At 38.5% G+C, this 25,666-nt stretch overlaps 1 protein-coding gene across 1 annotated transcript in view; it reads right to left on the bottom strand.

Moving 5' to 3' along the window:
• Window positions 1-4,403: 4,403 nt before the first annotated feature.
• The window catches only part of LOC137290779 (coiled-coil and C2 domain-containing protein 1-like), a 38,752-nt gene continuing 17,489 nt past the window's right edge, over window positions 4,404-25,666 (bottom strand). Inside the window, exons 18-28 of the mRNA XM_067821900.1 lie at window positions 25,492-25,565; window positions 25,224-25,279; window positions 24,940-24,991; window positions 23,530-23,629; window positions 22,802-22,892; window positions 21,064-21,216; window positions 19,153-19,175; window positions 9,876-9,936; window positions 8,780-8,909; window positions 8,346-8,470; window positions 4,404-8,137 (exon numbers count right to left, since the gene is read on the bottom strand). Of these exons, the coding sequence (XP_067678001.1) occupies window positions 8,102-8,137; window positions 8,346-8,470; window positions 8,780-8,909; window positions 9,876-9,936; window positions 19,153-19,175; window positions 21,064-21,216; window positions 22,802-22,892; window positions 23,530-23,629; window positions 24,940-24,991; window positions 25,224-25,279; window positions 25,492-25,565 (901 nt within the window). The 3' untranslated portion in view covers window positions 4,404-8,101. The remainder of the gene's footprint in view (window positions 8,138-8,345; window positions 8,471-8,779; window positions 8,910-9,875; window positions 9,937-19,152; window positions 19,176-21,063; window positions 21,217-22,801; window positions 22,893-23,529; window positions 23,630-24,939; window positions 24,992-25,223; window positions 25,280-25,491; window positions 25,566-25,666) is intronic.

Here is a 25,666-nt window from a genome sequence, read left to right as displayed (position 1 = left end):
AGTTAGACCAATCATGTTATTTTCTGTTTGGGTGTGGTACATTCACTAATGCCTTGATGATCACTCATTCCGACAAGAACAGACAGCTTTATGATGAAATAAACATGATATGTACAAAGTTAATAATTTCTTTGACAGATGTGTCGAGGTAACTGATTTGCTGAAAGCAGTTCCGCCACACGTAACTCATCTCAAAAGGCATACCTATAATTTATGTTATGTATTTCCAGTCAATATGTACATTAGTCAAAGACTCCCCTTCAAGTGACAGCTTTAAGGAAATGCTCCGGGAACCACGTATCCAATGGTGAGTGTCATGTCAACACTACGGTCCTTGGCCAACTCAAATCCTTGATCGAGGTAACGGTTGGGAGGACCATTAGCCAAACGTGTTGTCATGTAGTCAACGAGTCATTTAGGTTTAAATCTGACATTTTATGTTTGATGTAGACACTCAATGGTGCACATTGTAAGATTATTGTTCAAGAATTGTAGGATGTTTTTGGTCACTGTTTCATAACATGTAGGGCGAATTGCTTTTGATGGTGGTGGTATGAAATATGCCGTATTTAAATAATAATGTGATGAATATGTATGCTTCTAAAATACACCTAATTTAGACTTTGTACTTAAATGTTTCTTGAATGCAGACTCTATGGCTCATGTCACTCTATGGTTCACGTCACTATATGGCTAACGTCACTCTATGGTTCACGTCACTCTATGGTTCACGTCACTATATGGCTCACATCACTCTATGGTTCACGTCACTATATGGCTCACGTCACTCTATGGCTCACATCACTCTATGGTTCACGTCACTATATGGCTCACGTCACTATCTGGTTCACGTCACTATATGGCTAACGTCACTCTATGGTTCACGTCACTATATGGTTCACGTCACTATATGGCTCACATCACTCTATGGTTCACGTCACTATATGGCTCACGTCACTAAATGGTTCACGTCACTCTATGGCTCACATCACTCTATGGTTCACGTCACTCTATGGTTCACGTCACTATATGGCTCACATCACTCTATGGTTCACGTCACTATATGGCTCACGTCACTCTATGGCTCACGTCACTCTATGGCTCACATCACTCTATGGTTCACGTCACTCTATGGCTCACGTCACTATATGGCTCACGTCACTATATGGTTCACGTCACTCTATGGTTCACATCACTCTATGGTTCACATCACTCTATGGCTCACGTCACTCTATGGCTCACATCACTCTATGGTTCACGTCACTATATGGCTCACGTCACTAAATGGTTCACGTCACTCTATGGCTCACGCCACTCTATGGTTCACGTCACTCTATGGCTCACGCCACTCTATGGTTCACGTCACTATATGGCTCACGTCACTATATGATTCACGTCACTATGTGGCTCACGTCACTCTATCAACAGGAATCCAGTCAGTAATACAACCTGTGAGACTTACAGTAAAGCTTTCAAAACGTTTGATGATAGAGATGTTGTGATGAGTATTATGTCTGATGCAATCCCTTCTACTGACTTACTTCAAAATGCTCACTTGTTTTGTCAAGTCAACTTCCGTTTTAGGATTCGCTGGTGTCACTGTCACACACCCTCACCATTATGCAAACAGGTGGTATGGTCAATATTTCATTGCTATGGTTGTAAACAAATATGCACGTGTTACTAACATGCTGGAATTGTTCAGTGGAAAGTATTCTGTCCGCCTAGTAAGTCACCAAGCATGTCCAGCAAACGGTTTGTCTGGAAAAAAGGCTGTGGGAAAACTATTTTCAGTTTCTGGTGGAAAGAAATTGGTTTTCACGTTCTTTTATGGTTGAAATTAGCATACAGAGACACAGGTAGAGGGACTGAGTTAGCCATCTTGGATTGTCTGTCCTCCTTTACTGGGCGGGTGCCATTTGTAGCTTCTGACATGAATAATACCCATTTTGAAATGAGCCTAATATAAAATGATTCATGCACGGCATTAAGGTTGCAGAGTGGCCTGCTGCGCATACCCGAGGTGCAGACTTGACCCCAAACAGGCTGGACTGTTCCTTGTGGCAAAACATCTCCAGATGATGTCAGCACTGTTGCTCACTTGAGCATATAATTTCATGTAGTCTGACGTGTTTAGTATTTTCCAAAGCTTACCACATGTACATATTCTAGTGTGACAGCTATGACATCGTTGGGCATTTTGAAGACTTTTTCACTGAATAAGTCTTTAGCAGGGATTGAATTCTTTTTCAAAACTCAAGTGAACAAAGGTCAAGTAGGCTTTCAAAATCCACTTGACCAAATATTAATTTCGCTTATTTTGCAAATAATCTTTACCGATTGGTAGCTATGCATTTGTATATCATCAGCAAAATACATAAATCAAAACATTCCAGTAGCTTGGCACTAATGTACCATGGTAAAGTTTAATGTGGATGTTTGCTTGACCGGCCAGAAAATTCCACACAATCAAGGCATGGGCAATGGTATTTTTCAACCCCTGCTGCAGCAAGTGTGGCATCTTTTCTGTAAGGTCGCAAAAAAACATCATTCACTAACAGTCTATGGATATTACACATATGGCTGTACCTACTACAGGGACGTGATGGATGTTATCAAGCTAAATGAAAGTAGGTTACTACTCGCCTCTGTGTGTGTGTACCCAGGGTCAATCACTGGATAGGGAAATGGGAAGGAGTGGCACTCCGACAATGACTATGTACTCTGGTCTTGGCTGTTGTACTGGATATCATAACTGAATTATAACACTTTTGACTGAGGAATAACTACTCTGTCAGGTCTTGGCTGTTGTACTGGATATCATCACTTAATTACAACACTTCTGTCTGAGGAATACCTACTCTGTCAGGTCTTGGCTGTTATGCTAGATATCATGACTGAATTATAACACTTCTGACAGAGGAATAACTACTCTGTCTGGTCTTGGCTGTTGTACTGGATATCATAACTGAATCGTAACACTTCTGACTGAGGAATACCTACTCTGTCTGGTCTTGGCTGTTATGCTAGATATCATGACTGAATTATAACACTTCTGACCGAGGAATAACTACTCTGTCTGGTCTTGGCTGTTGTACTGGATATCATAACTGAATCGTAACACTTCTGACCGAGGAATAACTACTCTGTCTGGTCTTGGCTGTTGTACTGGATATCATCACTTAATTACAACACTTCTGACTGAGGAATACCTACTCTGTATGGTCTTGGCTGTTATGCCAGATATCATGACTGAATTATAACACTTCTGTCAGAGAAATAACTCCTCTGGTCTTGGCTGTTGTACTGGATATCATAACTGAATCGTAACACTTTTGACTGAGGAATAACCACTCTGTCTGGTCTTGGCTGTTGTACTGGATATCATCACTTAATTACAACACTTCTGTCTGAGGAATAACTACTCTGTCTGGTCTTGGCTGTTGTACTGGATATCATAACTGAATCGTAACACTTCTGTCTGAGGAATAACCACTCTGTCTGGTCTTGGCTGTTGTACTGGATATCATAACTGAATCGTAACACTTCTGTCTGAGGAATAACCACTCTGTCTGGTCTTGGCTGTTGTACTGGATATCATAACTGAATCGCAACACTTCTGTCTGAGGAATAACCACTCTGTCTGGTCTTGGCTGTTGTACTGGATATCATCACTTAATTACAACACTTCTGTCTGAGGAATAACTACTCTGTCTGGTCTTGGCTGTTGTACTGGATATCATAACTGAATCGTAACACTTCTGTCTGAGGAATAACCACTCTGTCTGGTCTTGGCTGTTGTACTGGATATCATAACTGAATCGTAACACTTCTGTCTGAGGAATAACCACTCTGTCTGGTCTTGGCTGTTGTACTGGATATCATAACTGAATCGTAACACTTTTGACTGAGGAATACCTACTCTGTCTGGTCTTGGCTGTTGTACTGGATATCATAACTGAATCGTAACACTTTTGACTGAGGAATAACCACTCTGTCTGGTCTTGGCTGTTGTACTGGATATCATAACTGAATCGTAACACTTCTGTCTGAGGAATACCTACTCTGTCTGGTCTTGGCTGTTGTACTGGATATCATAACTGAATCGTAACACTTTTGACTGAGGAATAACCACTCTGTCTGGTCTTGGCTGTTGTACTGGATATCATCACTTAATTACAACACTTCTGTCTGAGGAATAACCACTCTGTCTGGTCTTGGCTGTTATGCTAGATATCATGACTGAATCAGAACACTTCTGTCTGAGGAATAACCACTCTGTCTGGTCTTGGCTGTTGTACTGGATATCATAAGTGAATCGTAACACTTCTGTCTGAGGAATAACTACCGTGAATCCACAACACAACATCCACTGTTTCTGAATGACGACCATGACATGTACATTTAAATATGAATATTTATTGTCTTCAGTTTATGGATCTACAATGAGTAGAATCCAGAATTTACATACAACTGCATTTTATTCAGTCAAAACTGTTTCAAGAAACACATAGGTTAAAACAATGATCAAACAGACATTTGCATTACATTCATTTAAACCTGAAAGGAAAAGAATTCAAACTTTTCTACTTCAAAAATGATTGTACATATATAAACGATAAAATCATGCTGGCTCACAGTAAAAGTACAAACGATGTTTTATACAAATATCAACACAGATGGCAGATAATAACACAATAATTACATGGTATTGACATGGCACCTAGTCAAATCATTATCCAACATAATAAATAACAGATAACAAATTTAACAGTCATTGAAACATTTTCCTTACATCAGCATAAAACTCTTCCTTGTTTTCAAGATCTCCAGCTCATGAGTTCTAGCTCTGTTCTGAAACTTACGGTCCAAATTATCTCACACACTTATATTTCTCTCAAGAGACTCAAAATTACCCAAAATGCTCAACATAAACAGCAGTCTAAAAGTCATTTGCTTAGAATCTGTAAATCCTGCAGGCACATTTGTGAGCACATTCATTTAATGTTGACTGTACTCGTTCAGTTATTATCCACATGCTGGAACATAACCATTGTCATATATATCATAAGTGCACATTTTCACATGTCCATACATCGCTGTTGTCTACCAACCATTTCAGTATTTCCTCATCTGTGACATCATTAAACAGTTGAAAGTCACGTCAATGAAGAGGTCTGTCATGCTTGCTTTGTGTTTTTCTGTACAAATGTACATGAACAAAATGGACAATAAAGATATTATTACGCTCAAGCAAGTGTGAAGCATGGCTTACACGAAACACACACAAAATTATGTATTTAGCACTCATTTTACCAAATGAAACACTTGTTCTTGCAATTATCCTTATATATGACATGTATCTTTCATAATGTTGAACCAAACATCTGTAGGAGAATTTGAAAAGCAACATTAGAAAACCCCAACATGACATATGTTTCGTTTGACCACTTTCTAAATGGCAATGTGTAATGAAAACATTAGGGTAGGTAGCAGAATTACCCTATGTATACTGAGAGAAACAAAGAAAGGAACAGGATAATTAATGCTTTTATATTTTCCAATTTTCATCAGCTTTGAACTGTGCTTTGGGAGGAAATATGAGCATATATCACTGCAATAAGGTTCTTTGATATGTTTCCCTCAGTATATATTGCACCTTCATGACAAGTTTATATCAGTAAAGTGGCTTAACTTTTCATTTCCATCCTATGGCTGTGTCACTCAAAAGAACTCAGACAGACATATCCACTGAAAACGCTTTCTAGTGCTTAAACTGCTAACATTGTTTCAGATGGAACTACTCGAACAGTAGCATGAAAATGCACTCTGATTCATTTTATGACTGGTCTGTGGGAATTAACTAACACGTCACATACTACAGAACGATCATCTAAATCATCCTGTGCATAAAATTATTCAACACTAACATCTATATGTAAGGATTCTATTGCATGCAAAATAGACTACTTTACAAGGAATACAACTTATATTAACAGCTAAAGAAAACTGGGTTGAAGGATTTTAATATTATTTCAAAAGAAGACAATAAACCCATTATAAAAGTGCACTTAGCTGAACCAGACAAATCTTTTGTGCACTCTACAACAATGGAAAAGTTTGTAATGTGTTGATATTGTAGAGACGAAAGAAGATACATTGTTACACTACACATTGTATATACACAGTATATTTACTGCTTATAGGCTGATGAATAATTCAAAGTTATCATCAGGGTAGAGATCTTGTATTCACAGGGATATATTTCAGTCAGTTCAGAGGACAATAGCTAGACTCTACTGCTCACAGCAGTAAATGTTGCCCCAAAATGTCAACAAATACATTCCAGGCCACTGTATGTTTACAACTAAAATATTATGGCTTTGCCAATGTGAAAGTTACTGGTAGAGAGGGGTCTCTATCACTGGATTAACACTACTGTATTTAATAAAATACGAATTTAAAAGTTACTCCCAATAACAAAACAAGACTAATATTTGATCGAAGTATGCCTGCCAAGGGCACACAGCTTGGAGTCCCAGATAATGTCCGGATGAGCAGGTACATTATGTACACCCTTGAAAACAATACGAAAGAAAATTCCTATTCACAACCTCCATATAGACAGCAACCCACACTGACCAGCTTAGGCAACACTTTAACATTGTACGCATTTATCAAGGGAACTAACAAAACTAACCAATGCTAGATGCCTAAAAGTGTGCTCTCTGCTGAAAGAGAAAATGGACATATGATCAATTAAAATACAACCTTATAAGACAGAGGTGCATACTTTGAAAAGCACCTTTCTCAGTCAAAACAGATCTAGGGCTTTTTGACTCCTTACTCGGATGTAAATATTTATTAACTAAACAGTTCAGGGTTCAACCGTAACAGAAGAAGAAAAAATGTCTAGCCTCCACTGCTTTAAAAGGTCATAGGTCAGGCATGATTTCTCAGTGTGCTTCTCTCTTGGCATCACTTCCAGTGTGGCTCGGTGCTGGTGTACTGTACTGCTGAGTTTACTGTTTTGAAGCACATTACTTGTTGCATGCAGCCTTTGAATCAATGGTGTAAAGCTGAAGACTGACATGGGCACAACACAACATAAACAACACAGGATAATAGTTGCCTCTATCTGGAACACTCACCCAGATAACAACCAAATGTGTCACATGAGCTACTCCTCCATCATGTCCCAAGGATAACACATTACACACATTTCACCTTACATAGGGATAACCATGGGGTCCTAAAGTCACTGACATTATACCATGTTTCCTCTGTCATGGAGATCCCTAAGCCAACATAATGACTGCATCTCAAAAACTTCTACTGTTCTTCATACAACACACAATTCTTCCCAAAAGGGGACATGGAATCCAGCTGACTCATGAACAATGATGTGATGAGATGAGACTAGTTTCGTGTGATGCCATTGAAGCAGTCAACAAGTAACAGCAGTGAAAGCAGCAAAGATGTGGCATCTGTGGTGACATCCCAAGGTAATACACCAGGCTGGATAGGTTCTGTTGTGAAAAAGGCTAGATGTCTGAAGTTAAGTCCCCATGTAATACACCAGGCTGGATAGGTTCTGTTGTGAAGAAGACTGGTTGTCTGTAGGTAATGCCCAAGGTAATACACCAGGCTGGATAGGTTCTGTTGTGAAAAAGGCTGGCTGTCTGAAGTTAAGTACCAAAGTAATACACCAAGCTGGATAGGTTCTGTTGTGAAGAGGGCTGTCTGTCTGAAGTTAAGTCCCAAAGTTATACAGCAGACTGGATAGGTTCTGTTGTGAAGAAGGCTAGTTGTCTGAAGTTAAGTACTAAAGTAATACACCAAACTGGATAGGTTCTGTTGTGAAGAGGGTTGGCTGTCTGAAGTTAAGTCCCAAAGTAATACACCAGGCTGGACAGGTTCTGTTGAGAAGAGGGCTGTCTGTCTGAAGTTAAGTCCCAAGGTAATAAACTGGGCTGGGCAGGTTCGGTTGTAAAGGGGAAAATGTGCTGTCTGAATTAAAGCCCCATGGCATATCACTGGCCTGGGACTATTCTAATCACAGTTCACTGTTTATCACACATTATGCTCTGATCTTGAGACATTAGATCTCAGGGAACTTGGCTTTAATAGCAGCCAGCTGAAAAAGACAAAAACAGACTACAGTTAAACATATTGAAACTGGACTCAGAAATTTACAGCAGACATAGTTGTAGTAAAAAACGATGATGACTGATCTAACCATTGTTGTAATTTTGTTATATCATGGGTACTGAGTCACCCCTTCAGCAACAAGTTAGACCCGTGGCTGCTTTGTCGGTGGAAGTAACCATGAACATCTCACTGACCTCCTTCTCTGCCATCTTCTTCTTTGTGAGCATGATCTGCGCCTTCTGCATGTCCCCAATCTTAGCTAGTTGCCGAGCCTCTGTCTCGTAGGACGGCATTTCCTCTTTCACTGCTTCAACATATGCTGCAAAATAAACAAACAGCCGTATCAAACTACTGCCAGTGTTTTTCAATCACCACATGCTGTGTGAGAAAGCACACCATTTCAATTCGAAGAAATCAGTCATTAATCAAACCACAACACCACAGTCTATAAAAATTCTTTTCAATCAATAATCAATAAACTAAAGCAAAAATATAAATATATCAGTAGAATTGGAACTTAAGACAATATACTGTGAAATGAGTGTCCCGTTTTTGGCTCTCGGGCAGAGTATGTTCAGGACGAGCATCTTGAGTGCAAGAATGTAGACTTAGTGCTACTCGTATGTACCTAGCCAAGCTTCTTTCCCTCCTTCCCTCAATTTTTTCTGTTGCAGCTCAATCTTCTCGCCCAGCAGTGCACTCTTGTGTTTGAGAGTCTGAGTCTGGGTCACACTCAGGCTATCCTTCAGGTAGGATATCTGAAACATTGGGACAAGAAATACGAAACATTGGATCATGGACAATAAGAGACCACACAAATATCTGAAACATTGTGTCAAATACACTGGCAGACCACAAAGATATCTGAAACATTGTGTCACATACATTAACAGACCACAGACATCTGTCACATAATTTCATATAAAGGAAGCCTGACTAAGAGCTCTGTATATATGCTCACTACCATAAGAAACACAAGTTGTTCTATCCAAATAGGAAACAAACTTGGACCTAAATGGATATGGGTTTCTGGCATACAGCGAAGCCTGATGGTGTTATCAATACTTTTTGTTGCATTTTGGAAGGCCCGAGCAAAATCACATTAATAGAAAGAATCACCAAAACGCACCATACCAATGGGTGTCATACACACTTTTCTAGTGAAATCCAACTTGCACTATGTGTCACCATCATTAATGGGTGTAAGACTGCACAAACATTAGGTCTAATACTCTTTGTTCAACAATGCCATGCTTAACTCAAATTGAAAGAAACCAGGCTATCAGATGTTCAGAAGCTGGAGTGTCTGCCCAAAATGGTGCCTGTCCTTTGGATGTAAACATTACTCTGATTTGCTGTCTCCAGCATCAATACAACACTACAAAGACCACAGACTTTCATTGTCCAAGCGTCACAACCTCGCAACAAGATCGACACATTACCCATCGACACCGTTCTCGTTAACCCCTTTACCTTTTGACAACTTAATGATGTCATCATTCTTGGTACCCAGTAAAATGTCATCACTCATTTTTTATTGTCTATCGGACCCTGTTCACATTTCTTGTCTTCAATATTGAAAATTACGCACATGCCTGCTTTATACTTGACTTGCGTTACTTTTGCGTGTGAGCATATATAGAACTCACACATCCCAAAGAATATCATGCACTGTACTTGTTTAACAAAATGACAAAAGAATAAAATTTTAACCTGTCACCAACCTGTTTATCCAGCTGTTGTCTCTCAAACCGCAACACCTCCATACAGACTACCCCGCCAACACTGTAACACAATATTTGACTTAGCATGACGTTTTCAGATATAAAATAAACAGCAATTAAGCCAACTGATTTGACAGTCTGTTTAATTTTACAAACACTGCATGCCAACTATCATCTAATCATTAAAAATTCTGCTTCCTCCAATTTATGAGTTGTTGGTAAATCAGTCAAATCCAACCATGTTGACCTGTCTTTGTACTGTCAGGGACAGTGCTGTATCTATCCTTTAGCCTGTTTAATATATTAGGACAACTTGCTCAACACGTCTGTTGTCTATATGATTAATGCAGAACTAACATGAGAAGGCAGGATAGATCATCTCTGGATCACGAATAAACAGACCATGGACATCAAAAACGTTATTGTCACAAAACTACCGACACATCATTTTACGGCCCTGAAGTTCCTGGGAACTACACCATGTGTGGGAGAGGAGTGATCTGGTTGGAGAGTTTAAATTTTGGATAATTCTTTTATTATTGATTCAAAATGTGCAGTAGATATCTGCATTCAGGTGACAGGGTTTTGGCTGAAAGAAGTGAAATTTTCCTTCATGGAATATGTGCTCATGGAAGGAAGTGTTTTTCAAACACTGATGATGGCTGATGAAATGTCTGACTTGATTTCCTTCCCAAATGGAATTTTTGGCTATGATTAAATACAGTGAGGATATTTAAAGGAATTAGTTGTGATGCTAAGAAGAAACGTACATGAAAACTTTCTATTTAGGACAATGAAACAAACTCACTTCTACATTGCCTACAACCTTCAAGACCTGATGGAAAAAATGGATCCCTTGGATGCAGAGAAAAAGAAGTTCATGGAATTCAATGCTTAGTTCAAGTGTTTATTCATGCTTAACATCATGAAAAATTCAACAAATTTTACCATTCTAATAAGCAAAATGGCTTATAAAAAGTTCACATAAAATGAGTCTTCAGTTCACATACACAAAAAATGAAGATCACAACAACAATTTGAAAAAGGTTGCACAAAATAGTTTTGAGACAAACCTGTTTGACAAATCATATTGTCTACCTAGTTTCTCTGCCTAATGCTTTCAAAATCAAAATATACAAAGCACTTGCCGGCAAAATTGAAATGACAGTGTTAAGAATCCAGTTTTACAGTTAACTTGTGCTTAGAACGATATCTGTTCAGTTGGGATGACCATGGATTAAATTGTACAACCCTTCATAAATATTCTGACCACATGATGACAGAGGCACAAGAACAATTAACACACAGTACCATGGGAGAAGAAACCAAGTGTATACCCACTAAATTGCCCTGCCACTCCTAGAGGACGGGATATCATGCTAGGATAAGTTAAGCACCGACCTGACAATTGACCCCTATTAGCATGTATTAACGCCGCCCATTGGCGCTTGATATTGTGAGTGAAGGGCCCCAACGCTGTCCACGATCAAGTGTAGTGCGATGGGTGAGAGTCTTATGAGCATGGCATGTGCAGCTATGCGCAGAATCAATTTCATAATCATGCACTGCATGCACACTAGCCTCCATGTGCTCTCCCGGGTTTGTTCATTGTCATGCCCCGCCTACTTCTCGTAAATGCATTCTCTGTGCTTGTCCAGCTTATCATCGTTTGCCAGCAGTTGGGAAATAATCTTTCATTTTCTGTATTTATAATCACCTACTTGTCCTGAATTACTGCCCTGTTTAAAACCATTATCCCAGCATTATCTTGTCACCTCTGGAAAAGTTTTTACAGTTTCATGAAAAGGATTTGTAACACTTTATCACAATAAATGATGAAGGGAAGCAACCATGTCCTCTGCTTGATGTAAGAGGCAACAGATCTGCATAACTGAACTAAGATTATATACTGCAAAGTTCCTTTCACTGTAGGAAACATTTGTAAATCATTGTTGTGGAAAGACAGCAAACAAGTTCTTTGCTTATCCTGCACCCAAGTGAACTAAATATATTATTCAAACAGTTTCCATATTCACCACAAATAAATCTTAGTGACAGAAGTTCTGCAAGTGCACCCATACATATTGTTTATTGTGTTAAACATGCCTCTGATTAAATCTGTTTGAACTCAAATCCGAAACATGACAGTCAATATGACATCCCTGACAACACTTTGGTCATGTCGTCACACAGAAAACTTATTTAGTAGTATCTAGTGAATATTCATCAAGGCAAGGTAAATTACAGATCATCTGTATTTCAGAGTTAAGGGGTGACCCACAGTTCTTGTGTGAATATGATGGCAGAACATGCTTTCCTAGTCATAAGTAGAAACATCAGCTTGTTATTTGTATAAGTAATGTCACAATCATCTGTAACAACGCAAACAATGGACGGAGTCATGTTCCAGGACATGTGCAAACAACAGAGCAATAATAATAATAATAATAATAATAATAATAATAATAATAATAAAGTAAACTCATAATGCTCAGAATCTCCACGCACTAAGTGCCTGCTCTATGCGCTAACAGGATCAGGGCCAGACGATGTAACCAGCGAGTATGAAAAAGAAATAACACTTACTGAAAATGGCAGAAAACACCTGCAGAGACAGCCCTGCCAGATGGATAATATACCTTTGCAATACAATACAAATTCTCTCCACTTGTACCCTGTATAACTACCTGAATTTCACAATATCAGTGAATGTGTTATCTTATGCTTCATATTTTATACCAAAGCCAACAATACACCAACTACATCACAGCTACATGTCCCTATGGTTGATAGTATCAACAATAACATATGCCATCATGCTCTCCAGGGTAGAATAGGCCTTCAGCAACCCAAGCTTGCCATAAAAGGCGACTTTGCTTGTCATAAGAGTTGGTCAGGTTCCCTGACTTGGTTGACACATGTCATCTGTTCCCAATTGTGCAGATCGATGCTCATGCTGTTGATCACTGGGTTGTCTGGTCCAGATAAATGATGGAATTCAATGAGAAAGATTTAATTCATTAATTTCGCAACTGAAAAGATGAAAATGCATCGATATGATCAGTTCGCCTACCCTACTTCAAGGAGCCATCCAGATACAGTGAGTTGAGTTGTAGAGCAGACTTTAACAATACTCCAGTGAGTTTAGCTGTACTCCACACTTAGCAATATTCCAGCTACATGACCGTGTAAATAATCAAGCCTGGGCCAGACAATCCTGTGATCAACACCATGGGCACTGATCTACGTAAATGGATACAGTGACAAGTGAAAGCCAAACCGACAAGCCTGACCACCTGATCCTGTTAGTCGCCTCTTATGACAAGCATGGGTTACTGAAAACCAACTATAACCCAGATCTTCATGGGTAAAATAATGATGTCATTGGGTAAGGCTGTCCCAGTGCTGACATACATCAGGAATACAAGATGGAGAATACACAAGGCCATATATGCCAGACATATATTTGTCACAGTCAGAAAGGCAGCAAACATCAACCCAGTTTCTAATAAACCCACTGTGATGTCACACTCCATTCTTTCCGTGAATGTCACACTAAAAAGCTATTCAGAAACTCTATATACAATACTGCTAAAGAGACACACATCTGATTGAAATGACAGTGGTTTTGAGAGTTAGATATTCCATAGTTGGTATTTCTGACAATTGTTACATCAGTGCATGAGTTCCCTCCCCTCATGAGCTCCTTCCGATCACACAAGCTTCTCCACTCACACAAATGTCTATATAAGTCAGGAAGTGAGGAAATAAAGGACATTTTATGCAGTCAGCAACATTTCAGCAATACATATGTAATTTCAAAACTTTATGATTGGACAAAAGCATCTCAATATCAGCAGTTAAAAGCAGTCATGCACTACACTTTAAAGTCAATATGGTTCAACTCAGATTTAAGCCTGCTTGTACAATTATTTCATTTTGAATAGAAGCAGGACGCTCAAGCTCCTATATTCTGACTGGAAGAACACAAATGAGTACATTTTGTCTACGATCTAGTATTTCAAGTAAACCGTTATGTAAAGATTTTTATGTTGAATTTGGTCATGTCATTAATTTTACTGATCTACACTGGCCCAAAGGTTATTGACAAGGTGTTTATTTTACTGATCTGAATGGGCCCCAAGGTCACTGACAAGGTGTTTATTTTACTGATCTACACTGGCCCCAAGGTCACTGATAAGGTGTTTATTTTACTGATCTGAATTGGCACCAAGGTCACTGATAAGGTGTTTATTTTACTGATTTGAATGGGCACCAAGGTCAATGATAAGGTGTTTATTTTACTGATCTACACTGGCACCAAGGTTACTGATAAGGTGCTTATTTTACTGATCTACACTGGACCCAAGGTTACTGATAAGGTGCTTATTTTACTGATCTACACTGGACCCAAGGTTACTGATAAGGTGTTTATTTTACTGATCTGAACTGGCACCAAGGTTACTGATATGGTGTTTATTTTACTGACCTACACTGGCCCCAAGGTCACTGAAAAGGTGTTAATGTTACCATTTACATATATAAGAAAGTACATGTCTTGTCTTGAGTTTGGTGATTATTTTTATAGAAAAAAACAGTAAATATCTTGAAAAATATTTTGATAGTAGCTTTCACTACTCAAACATTGTGTACATGTTGCCCAAAGTCCAAATATGTCCTTCTATTGAGTGGAAAATCACTAAAATCTTGATCACATAACGTTATGAGCTAACAGCATGAAGTCAGGTGAGAGTGTTTTAATGATTTATTAGTGCATCCACAAGGACACAGAAAAAATCCAAATACTTTTGTAAAAATTCCAATCAACTAACAATAGGTTGTCACTCAGTTTGCTACTAGCTGGGTCATGGTGTGATTTGCTATTTCATGTGTTGATCATGATACACAATACAATAACAGTATTAATAGTAATATTTACGTCGCTTGGACACCCATTTTGTTGTCCAGGACCTCTGAAAATAATAACTATGAGTCCAAGGCACCCTCAAATACAGGACTCAATGTAAATCCCTGGTGATGTACTTGTTAAAAACATGCATCAAGATGCTAAAATTATCAGCAGTGGTGTGGGAAAGGCTTTGGAATGTCCCACATTTGAACAGCCATTTATCCAAACATTCGGCTGTACAGAGCAGATAATCAATCATAAACACTGGCCAGACATCTGACAGTCCCAGAACTGGAAGACAGAGAGTGACCACCTCAGAAGATAACCATGGCCGCGTTCTGCATCTGCACAACTGGATGCTCACAGTGACGGCATCAGCATCACAGTGATGGGTCATCGCATGAACAGGACCACAGCCATTAGACAACTGCATCTTGTGGACATCTGGGTCCACTGACCAATACTGACCATGTCATGAATCTAACAACACTGACTGACTAATGTGTATGTGGAGCAAGGAACGTGAGATGCTGGCAACATTGCTTTGGGGTACTATGTCTGTCTTGTGTTGGCAAAATGTACATTAAGTCACAACCAAAACACTTATCAAACACTTTTACATCAATATCATTGCTGTTTTTAAATAATTCCAAATCACCAGGTGTGTGCTTTCTTTTGTACATCAGAATATTTGCCCACTCTAACGAGTGAGTGAGTTTAGCTTTATGCCACACTCAGCAGTATTGCAGCTATATGGTGGGGCTCTGTAAATAACAGAAATTGGACCAGACAATCCAGTGATCAACAGCATGAGTATCAATCTATGCACATGGCATAAGATGACGTGTGAACCAAATCAGCAAGCCTGATCACCAAAATCCCTTTAGTAACCTTTTACAACAAGCATGGGTTACTGAAAATCAATTCTAACCCGCATCTTTTCAGGTATGCCCACTCTCATTTCCTCCCTAACACTGAAATGATATTCTAACAAGCACAATACAATACCATTACAATGATACAAAAATATATTCTGGAGCTGCATTGAGTCCACAATTGCACTGTCTCCAGTCTAAGAATACTGGCTTTCTTAGAATTAAAGCACAAAGATCTAAGAACACAATGGTTACAATATCACAGACAATGGCAACCTGAGCAGTATTTTACTGACACTTCGTCAAGTTTTTCTTGACAGTAAAATGTTTTGTTTCATGTGTAGGACATGCTCTGGAGTTCAAGACATTTTCTTGAGCATTTTCTTGGACTACCCAGGTGTAATTATCAGCTGTTAACATACTCTACAAGCTCTAGACAAGGTCTGTTCCTTGTAGTAGCATCAGACAAACTTATGTCCAAATTTTGATGCTAAAATTCACAGAGAACAGAAACATTTCATCATTGATCATACATATCTGTGTAGATGGCGATCAGAAATAATCATGTGAGAAAGATATGCAAAACATCATAAACATAGCACAGTCTCTCTTATTTCCATTCAGGAATATGTTTGTACATGTTTGATTAAACATGTTCAAACAGTCAAATCAAATATACTGCTCAGAATGACCTGGTCAATCATGCCTAGAAGTTAGAAGATGACATGAACTACTGTGATCCACAGCTGACATCACAGTGAGGTATGGTACTAAAGTATAGTATTGGGTTCTAACATTCACACAATTTGCATGCATTTAATTCACTGAAATACTGGTATTATACAAGCATATTGTAAAACAAAACTTTTGCTGTTAAATATTTAATGCTTTGAGAGCATTTGGAGCGTGAGTGAGTGAGTTTAGTTTTACGCCACAATCAGCATATTCCAACTATACGGCGGCGATCTGTAAATAATCAAGCCAGACAATCCAGTGGTCAACATCATGAGCATTGATTTACTCAACTGGGATACAGTGACACATGTGAACCAAGACGGTGAGTCTGACCACCTGATCCTCTTAATCGCCTCTTACAACAAGCATGGGTTACTTAAGACAGATCTTCAAATGTAGAGAGAGCATTTGGTTCATATTAACTTCAAAAAGTATTAGAGTCAAACACTATAACAGAAGTGATTTAATGCCTTGTAAAGTCATTGGTAATGCAATCAAATATTAATGCAACAATTCAGCAACAAATAAATAAATAATATCAATAAAATGATACCAATAAGATCAACAGAGGTAAAAGATTGTGAGAATCTGTAAACTGCCTATAATTTGGACGGATATGTCTTTACTTATGTAACTGTAGGGTTTTGAGGAATGTGCATGTTATCACTTGCAATGGATGAGAAACAGTTAACATCACAGACCGATATAACAAGGAAACTCTGACAAAGACAGTTAAAACATCACAGATAATTCAGGTTAGACTGTTTTGAAGAAAGCGCTGCAGCTTGTAAAATCCCTCCTCCGTTATGACAATATGCAGATACTGGACTTTTCATTTCTGCCGAGAAAAGAAATACCAGTTACTCAGGTTGTGAGTTACAAGTAGCTAGAGAATTACTGTAACAAGAAATGTCAAACTGATCACTTTATGTAACAAGATTATCGCATTGTTTCTGAAGAAGCAATACAAACGAATACAAATTTGTCAAAGAAAGTGGACTGTAAGCATTTATCTTTTTAGCACTGAATTGTAACTAATCAAAAAACAAGATTTTAGAAATGGTATGCCCTGTTGTAAACATTTACTGTTAACAATTATGGTAACTGATTTTGTACATGATTGTTCAAGCACAATTAGTGTTATCTTTCGAACAAAAAGTAAATGAATTGTGACTCATTTTTGTCTGTTTATGTGCCATGGTTACAGGATAAGTAGCGATTATAAAACAGTTCAATGATTCATGGCATACTCTGGTATATTTGGTGTGTTGTGTTATAATATTATAAGCAGTTTTTTTGCATATGATTCTGTGGATGATTTATAGAAATACCAGTGTGAATTTAACATTGTCAATGACAGGACATAGAAGCTTGAGAACATTTTCACTCACTGACACAGAGGAGGAATTTCACAAAACAAAAACATGTGCTGGAAGTACAGAACTAAACTATGGCTCACAGAAGCAGGTACTATGTTGTAATATCACTCAGACTCAGCTAGATGAGGAAGATGGCCTTTCATGATCCAGGAATGAGAAGATGATCAGGACACACCAGGGAAAAGAACTCCCAATCACACTTCTGGAAAACTCCAGGGATACAAGCCCTTCCAGTAAATTGTAGTGCCTTAAGAAAGATAGTCTCTCGTGCAACCTAGTACTTTGAGGAAAGACTCACAATAAAATCTAAGCATTCAGTCTGCCTTGTTCAATATTCCGAACACTTCAAGGTGAAAAAAGGCTTTACAAACAGAATATGTGTTGAGAATCAACACCAGACAATGATTACACAACAACTTGTGTTGATCCCTTGGCTACAACATCGTTAATATGTGCATCTGTCTTTAAAGATATGTTCACTTGTCATGGTGGAGACCTAGTACAATTCCCTTTTGGATACAGTTCTGGTGTCATCTGTGATTAAGAAGGACCTCTACATCCATACTGTCAGCAAGTGATGATGTAAGATGGGAGGACTACAGTCCAGCTGCAAGGCTGTTCTACATATCAGCTAACTGCCTGCGCCATTTACTACCCCATGAAGATCCAGGCTAAAATTTGGTTTCAGCAACTACGCTAGTTGTAAGGGGAATAAGGGGATTCGGTGTCAGGGTTGCTGACTTAGCTGACACTTGTCATCATATCCCAAACACATAGATCAATGCTCATGATGTTGATCACTGGATTGACTGGTCCAGGCACGATTATTTACAGACCGTCACCAGTTGGAATACTGCTGAGTGTGGCTTTACTAAAACATCAATGAAACAAACAAACAAAAAAGAAACACTGTTGCCAAAACATGAGAACAATATCATGATCAGTTGGCACTATAGGTGTCTGAAAAATGTGGTCAACTTTACACTTCCCATGTCTTGTGAAAAGCTGGCAGGAAAAACGATCATGTTCAGTACACCCAAATCCTGTTAATTTATCATGAGATATATTAAGACAACCCGTTAGGTGTACATCTAAATCTAAGGTTCAGAAAACAGTACACACATATCTCCAGACGTATCACCTTACTGGCATGTCAATAAAGATGGGTTATCCAGTTTAAGCGCCAATGTGCCAATCACCAACACAGATACACTGGACTGGTAAGCTTGGGATGTAGGGGAAATGTAAACTCTCTTAGCAATGTCATTATCAGTAGTGAGATGCATGGACAGGTAAAGTGTGTATCAAAAAGGATGAGAGACATCAAGAAAGAAGAGTATTTTAAAAATCACCATTCTGAAAAATTAAAAAAAACTCACCTCTTTTGTCTCTGAATTGGAGGCTGTGGGTAAAAGAAACAAAATAAATGAATTGTGCTTTTACGTGGTGGTAATATGTCACAAGTGTTGGAGAGGTACAAGAAGATATATGTTTTCAAGAAATTTCAATGACTGTGTGAACTGAGTGAGTGACTTTAGTTTTGCACTGCACTCAGCAATATTACAGCTATATGGCGGTAATCTGTAAATAATCGAGTCTGGACCAGATGGTCCAGTGATCAACAGCATGAGTATCGATCTGCGAGACTGGGAACCGATGACATGTGTCAACCAAGTCAGCGAGTCTGAAGGCCTATTCTACCCTGGGATCTTCGCGGGTCCTATGTGAACTAGTGACTAGTGGTGTTACATCGCTGTTGAATATATGTATTGGAATCAAGTCATTTGTGTTGTGCCTGTCTCCTTCTGTGCGTTGTGGATACTGTAAAAAATGTGCCTTTCTGATTTGTTATTGTGTCTACAAAAGTAAATTTAATATTTTTCACAATGGAAATCACAAGAGATGAGTGAGACTAGTCATGGCCAAAGGTTGTGTCTTCTGTTCCTGAGATGCAGCGATCATGTTACAAATGGTTGGGCTGTTTCAGATGCTGCTGGAGACAGAGGATACAGATACATTATATGATAGCTGAGAGATAATATTACTTACATTTTTGGCAGCCTGTCAAAAAGAAAAGAAAAACATTGTTAATACCTGGCCACATAGCCAATATTATGTTTTTGGCTACTTATTGTAACTCCGGCTCCTTACACTGACACTGGCTGCTTATACTAACACTGGCTACTTATACTATGTCCAGCTACTTGTTGCCAGTGTGGCTATTTACACTAACACTGGCTCCTTACACTAACACTGGCTACTTACACTAACACTGGCTACTTACACTAACTCTGGCTACTTACACTTACACTGGTTGCTTACACTGACACTGGCTGCTTATACTAACACTGGCTACTTATACTATGTCCAGCTACTTGTTGCCAGTGTGGCTATTTACACTAACACTGGCTCCTTACACTAACACTGGCTACTTACACTAACACTGGTTGCTTACACTAACACTGGTTACTTCCACTAACTCTGGCTACTTACACTAACACTGGTTGCTTACACTAACACTGGTTACTTCCACTAACTCTGGCTACTTACACTAACACTGGTTGCTTACACTAACACTGATTACTTCCACTAACACTGGCTACTTACACTAACACTGGTTGCTTACACTAACACTGATTACTTCCACTAACACTGGCTACTTACACTATACTGTCTACTTACTCTAGCACTGGCTAGTTACACTGACTCTGGCCTCTCACACTAAATGGCTACTTATGCTAACACTGGCTACTTATACTAACCCTGGTTACTTACACAACTCTGTCTACAAACAATAACTCCAGCTACTTACACTTAATCTGGCTACCTGTGCTAACTGGCTACTTATGATAACACTGGCTGCTCACAAGAACTCTGGTTAGTTACATAACTCTGGCTACTTACTGTAATTTTGGTTATTTAATGCAACTCTGGCTTTTTCACTGTAAGTCTGGCTACTTACCATAACTCAAGTTCATTACTCTGACTCAAGCTACTTTCTCTAACTGTGGCAACTTAGTGTCAATTTGGCTACTTAAAATAACTCTGTTTAGTGTAACTTTGGCTAGTTATTGCCAGTGTGACTACTGTCAGTAATTCTGGCTACTTCAAGTTTGATACAACTTTAACCAGTACCGATGCTTCATCAAAGTGACAACGCTGATCACAAACCAAGGATCGTATTTCCATCCATTCAATAGCTGCTCCTCACACAGACGAAGGGACTGACCACTTGTGTCTGTATTGTGCTGACTTAGACCACCGAGACATGCATGCACTCTAGTACAAACAATAACACTCACCCCTGATTTCAATGTCCGAAGGAACTGGTCAATAACAAGCCACTTTTCTTTGACAGTCTCCACCTCTTTGTTCTTGAATGGATCACGGATTCGTATTTTCACCTCCAGTTTTCCACCAACAGTCTTCCTGCCATCCATCAACTGTTTGATGATCAAGAAGAATTACTCACATATTAACTGACTCAATAATAGGTTGATGACAATACCTAGAGAGGTGGAAACATCACAAAAAATCATCTATGATTTGCTTAATACTAGTTATTTGGTTCCTTGATCAGTGTTTCCGTTTACTGGTAATTACCGCTTTTTACCAATAAAACATGCCCCGTTCCCGTAATTTCAAATGCTGTCAGTTCAGTGAACCAAAAAAAACTTCATATTCTGTTAGCTGGCTATAATACCATAAAAACGTGCTGAGCAATAAAATCATCTGACTTTGGTTTTTTGTTTGTTGTCTTTTCAACACCTATAAAATTAATGGAAATCCCTTATCTATATATAGAAATGACCAAAGTAACCTTGACATGCTGATGTTCAGTGATTCTGATTGGCTGAGAAAGAGATTGGCAACAACTCGTGACCTCTCTGTCTGGAGGAAAGATTTGAGTGGTTACGACGGGCTTTGAAAGCATGTCAAAATGACTTGCAAGTAGACGACACTGTCATCTTTTTTCTTTCAGAAAGAGATTTCCTGATCACTCTTTGGATGTTCTGTACTCCCTTGATGAAGTCTTGAACCCCACACGTCACCCTAAGGATCGAGAAGAACTGCTCGAGCATGGGCAGGAATCTCTCAAAGTGATACTTAAACACTACGGCATGCTGATTGGCCATGAAAATGATGACGTCACTCCTGTTATTGACACACATCACACGAGAAGGTCTTTCCCACAGTTCAAGCATGTCTTTTCTGGCATTGGTGTCACTTTGTTTGAAAAGAGTGAAATTGTAATGAAGGATTATTCTGATGTATTTCCTGATCTTGCTGCACTTGCAGAAGTATCACTGATAATTCCAGTGTGCCAGCTGAACTAGGATTTAGCCTACAAAACTGGATCCATACCGCCAGTCATAATCGACTGTCCCAGCAGAGATTGAACAATTTGATGATGTTAAATTGGCACACTTCAGACACGCACTTTGATTTTTCAAACGCTGTGAAGTTATTCAGAGCAAACAAAAAAAAGGAGGATATAAAGGTATGGGCATTCAGGTTATTGTATAATACCATTGAAAATCGTAACATACTGAAAAAAATCATTGATGAAAAGTTTGAAAAGTTAGTGGAAACACTGTTGATTAATGGGGATGGGGGTGGATGGTGGCACAGTGGTTAAAGCATTCTCTTGTCATGCCAAAGACCTGGGTTCGATTCCCCAAATGAGTACAATGTGAGAACCCCATTTCTGGTGTCCAGTGCTGTGATACTGCTACAATATTGCAAAAGGGGGAGTAAGTAAGAAAGGAACTCACTCACTCACCCTGCCAAAACAGTGAAACAGTGTCTTTAAAGTCACTGAATCATGACTGACGTTCAATGATAATAAAAGGAAGAACCACATTGCTTCAGTATTTGTCCAGGTTATTTAAAGGATAAGTGAAAGGAAATCTAGTCACGTCTCTGCTTGTCAAGCATTTGGGTAACTTAGATATGACTACCATTGGGCCATATTCAACAAAATGCCCCCCAAATAAGTAATAGATAGTACAAATTTTGTGTACTTACATCATAACTGTCATGAACAGTACTGTGTTGGTCAAGTGGGAGGAGTTTAATGCTGACTGTTCCTAGGTGTTTATCTCCCTTGAAGAACCCCCTGCAAACATTAAAGCATAAGCTGGTGAGATAAACTTCAAAATGCTGTAAACAAACGTTTAGTCATGGGTGCAATTTTCCAAAAACACAGACGAACAAGCCAAGAAACACAATTTTGGAAACTGAAACTCAAACTCAAACAAACAGCCAGCCCTGGTGTGACAAAGCGAAACAACTCCGTAAAACACCTTGGAGCATTGGGTCGAAAAAGCCCCCGAGACATGTGAAAATTTTATATCAGCTACCTACAGATAGCTACTGTGTTGTATCAAACTGTATTAAAAAATTCTGGTCAGTAGACAGTTACTCTGCATCACCCTCTCCCCTTCCTTACACTGCTTAAGACAAGAGCAGAACTGTCTATGCCAGTAATTGTCACAAATAACATGAGAGTGAGATTATTGCAAACAAATGTATCAAGGCAGAAGGTACAAAGCAGAACATTAGTGGTACAAGGATACACAGAATCTACAACTGTCTATACACATTGGATGAAGCCAATCCATCCTGATTAGTCCATTTCAGTCATCATTAAAGATAAGCATAGGTTAAAGTGCTTGTTGGAATTCTCAAGTAGTCATAAAGCAGTGGATTAATTTCTGCTAAACATTTTCTTCTTTGAGAAATACAACTCTTACCGTTTGTAGTATACTTCTAGCTTGATTGTCTTCCGCTCAACAACTCTATGAAATGACCTTGCCTTACGATCTATTTTCACTTTGAAATTTTCTTGGTATTCTGAAAGTGGAGAGCAGGTCAAACCGATCAAAATGAGTTCTGTTTTAAAATGAAAGGCAGATAACACTAAAAAGTGAACCATAAGCATTTGTTGAAGTATTTCATTTTCATATGCTTGACTAGCATTTTAGAACACAACATTTGATGAACATGAAGAATTTTCTGGGTTTCACCTTCTTTTTATTCTTTGAATACAATGTTTCATGACTTGTTCTGGCCCAAGTTTATTAGTTAACCTGATGATTGTGCCAGAACAAGCCTTGAAATGAAGATGCAACCAAGACAATTCTCCATGTTTATTTCATTTTTCAAAGCACTTTCTCACAGAAGATATTGTTTCCCTCATCAACCATGGCATTTATGCTTGGTATAAATGTTAAAATCTCACTCAAATGATTTTGGACAACCATTTACCTGAAACAATTTCATAATCTAAATTTGAAGAAAATATTTTGTGAAAAACTGATAGCAATACCCTTGAATACTATCTGTACATGTTACATGTGTAGCAGAATGTAAAGTGTGTGGACTTACACTTGTGTATTATTAACTTTTGGTAAGTAAGGTATCAGATCTAAAAGCTATCTTTAGAAATCCCCTGATGAAGTAGTTATGTAAGTTAACATGAGGTCCTCTTTGTCTTCAGCTGCCTTGTCCTGCCACAGCTTGGCCAGTGATTGTGTCTACTGTTTCTGTAACATGTCACCAGACCTTACGTCTTTTACTTTAACATTTCTCTTCTGTGGTCACTGCTGGATCTTAACTCTGCATAACTATTATAGCACTGCACTTATTGGGTAAGGTGATTTAGATTTCTGTTAAATTTCTATTGAGAAACATAAGATCAACAAAGAGATTTCTGCCTGTAAAACAGTTGGATCTGTTAGTGGCACCTGTTGATATGAAAATACACATCAGTTGAATTCCTTGCATATCAGTACATTATGGAACTGATCAAGTAAGCATTCACAAGCATGTGCAGGAGTGAATGGTACAGTCATCATTACAAAAAGTTAAATACTAACAGTTTAGGCCACAGAAACTAGTGGTTAATGGCATGAACAACAACCAACAACCCGAAATAAACTGATATCATTATTAATCTCAAACTAAGTTGACAATTTGAGTTTGGCAAATATTTTGAAAAGCTGTGTTTGTTTTGCTTTGGTTTCAGAAACAGGACCGAGCTACAAACTCAGCAGTTTTAACTTCTCAAACTTTGGGAAATCTGGGCCTGATTTTACACTGTCAACATCCAATCCTCAGTACAAGCATGAGTGCAAGTATGGACCTCTACACATGGCATTTACCTGGATCGACACAACCCTTCAGTGTCTCCGTATGTCCCGACTGAGGTTCATCCTGGAAACATAAACACATCTGGTCAAACTCCACTCTTAATTCTTGTTTAACAGTTAAAAGAAAACAATCATGTTTACAAACACAAACTGTCTAGAAATCTACTCTCCGACAAAATCAAATCATTTCAATGACTCTTTAATGATATGAAATATTTTTACACATTATGTCTTAACAAATATTAAAAATATATAATAAAAAAAAACATTTGAAGAATAACATACACTTTACTTACATTTGGGAAAGGAAACTCGTATTTCACGTAAGTATCTAAGTCCTTTTCAGAATAACCTGGAAAAACAATTACCAAAGTTTGGAATATATGAAAACTTGAAGAAGTCTATCTTATAGTATCATCAAAGCAGCTTTTGTGTTTCAGATTGATGCTGAAGATTTTGTTAGCTCTCAATCAGGACTGATAATACAGTAGAACTTAAGGATCTGAACTCCAGATCCCGAACATTTAAGTGGGGTTTGGGATCGTGTTCACTAAATGTACCCACCTGATGGGATAGGTAGTTGTATTGCTCTGACGATGCCCAACTCCAGGTCATTGTCGCCAAGGTCTGTGTTACATCTGTAACAGTAATGGTGTAACTTTGGTTACAACAATGTCACATTTTGGTCCAACACAGGATGTGTGAAGCAGAACGATAACTGAAAGTTTAATGAAACATA

The sequence above is a fragment of the Haliotis asinina genome, chromosome 7 (assembly GCF_037392515.1).
Source record: "Haliotis asinina isolate JCU_RB_2024 chromosome 7, JCU_Hal_asi_v2, whole genome shotgun sequence".
Taxonomy (NCBI): Eukaryota; Metazoa; Mollusca; class Gastropoda; order Lepetellida; family Haliotidae; genus Haliotis; species Haliotis asinina.
Note: the sequence above shows the minus strand (reverse complement) of the source record. Positions and strands in the feature narration are given on the sequence as shown.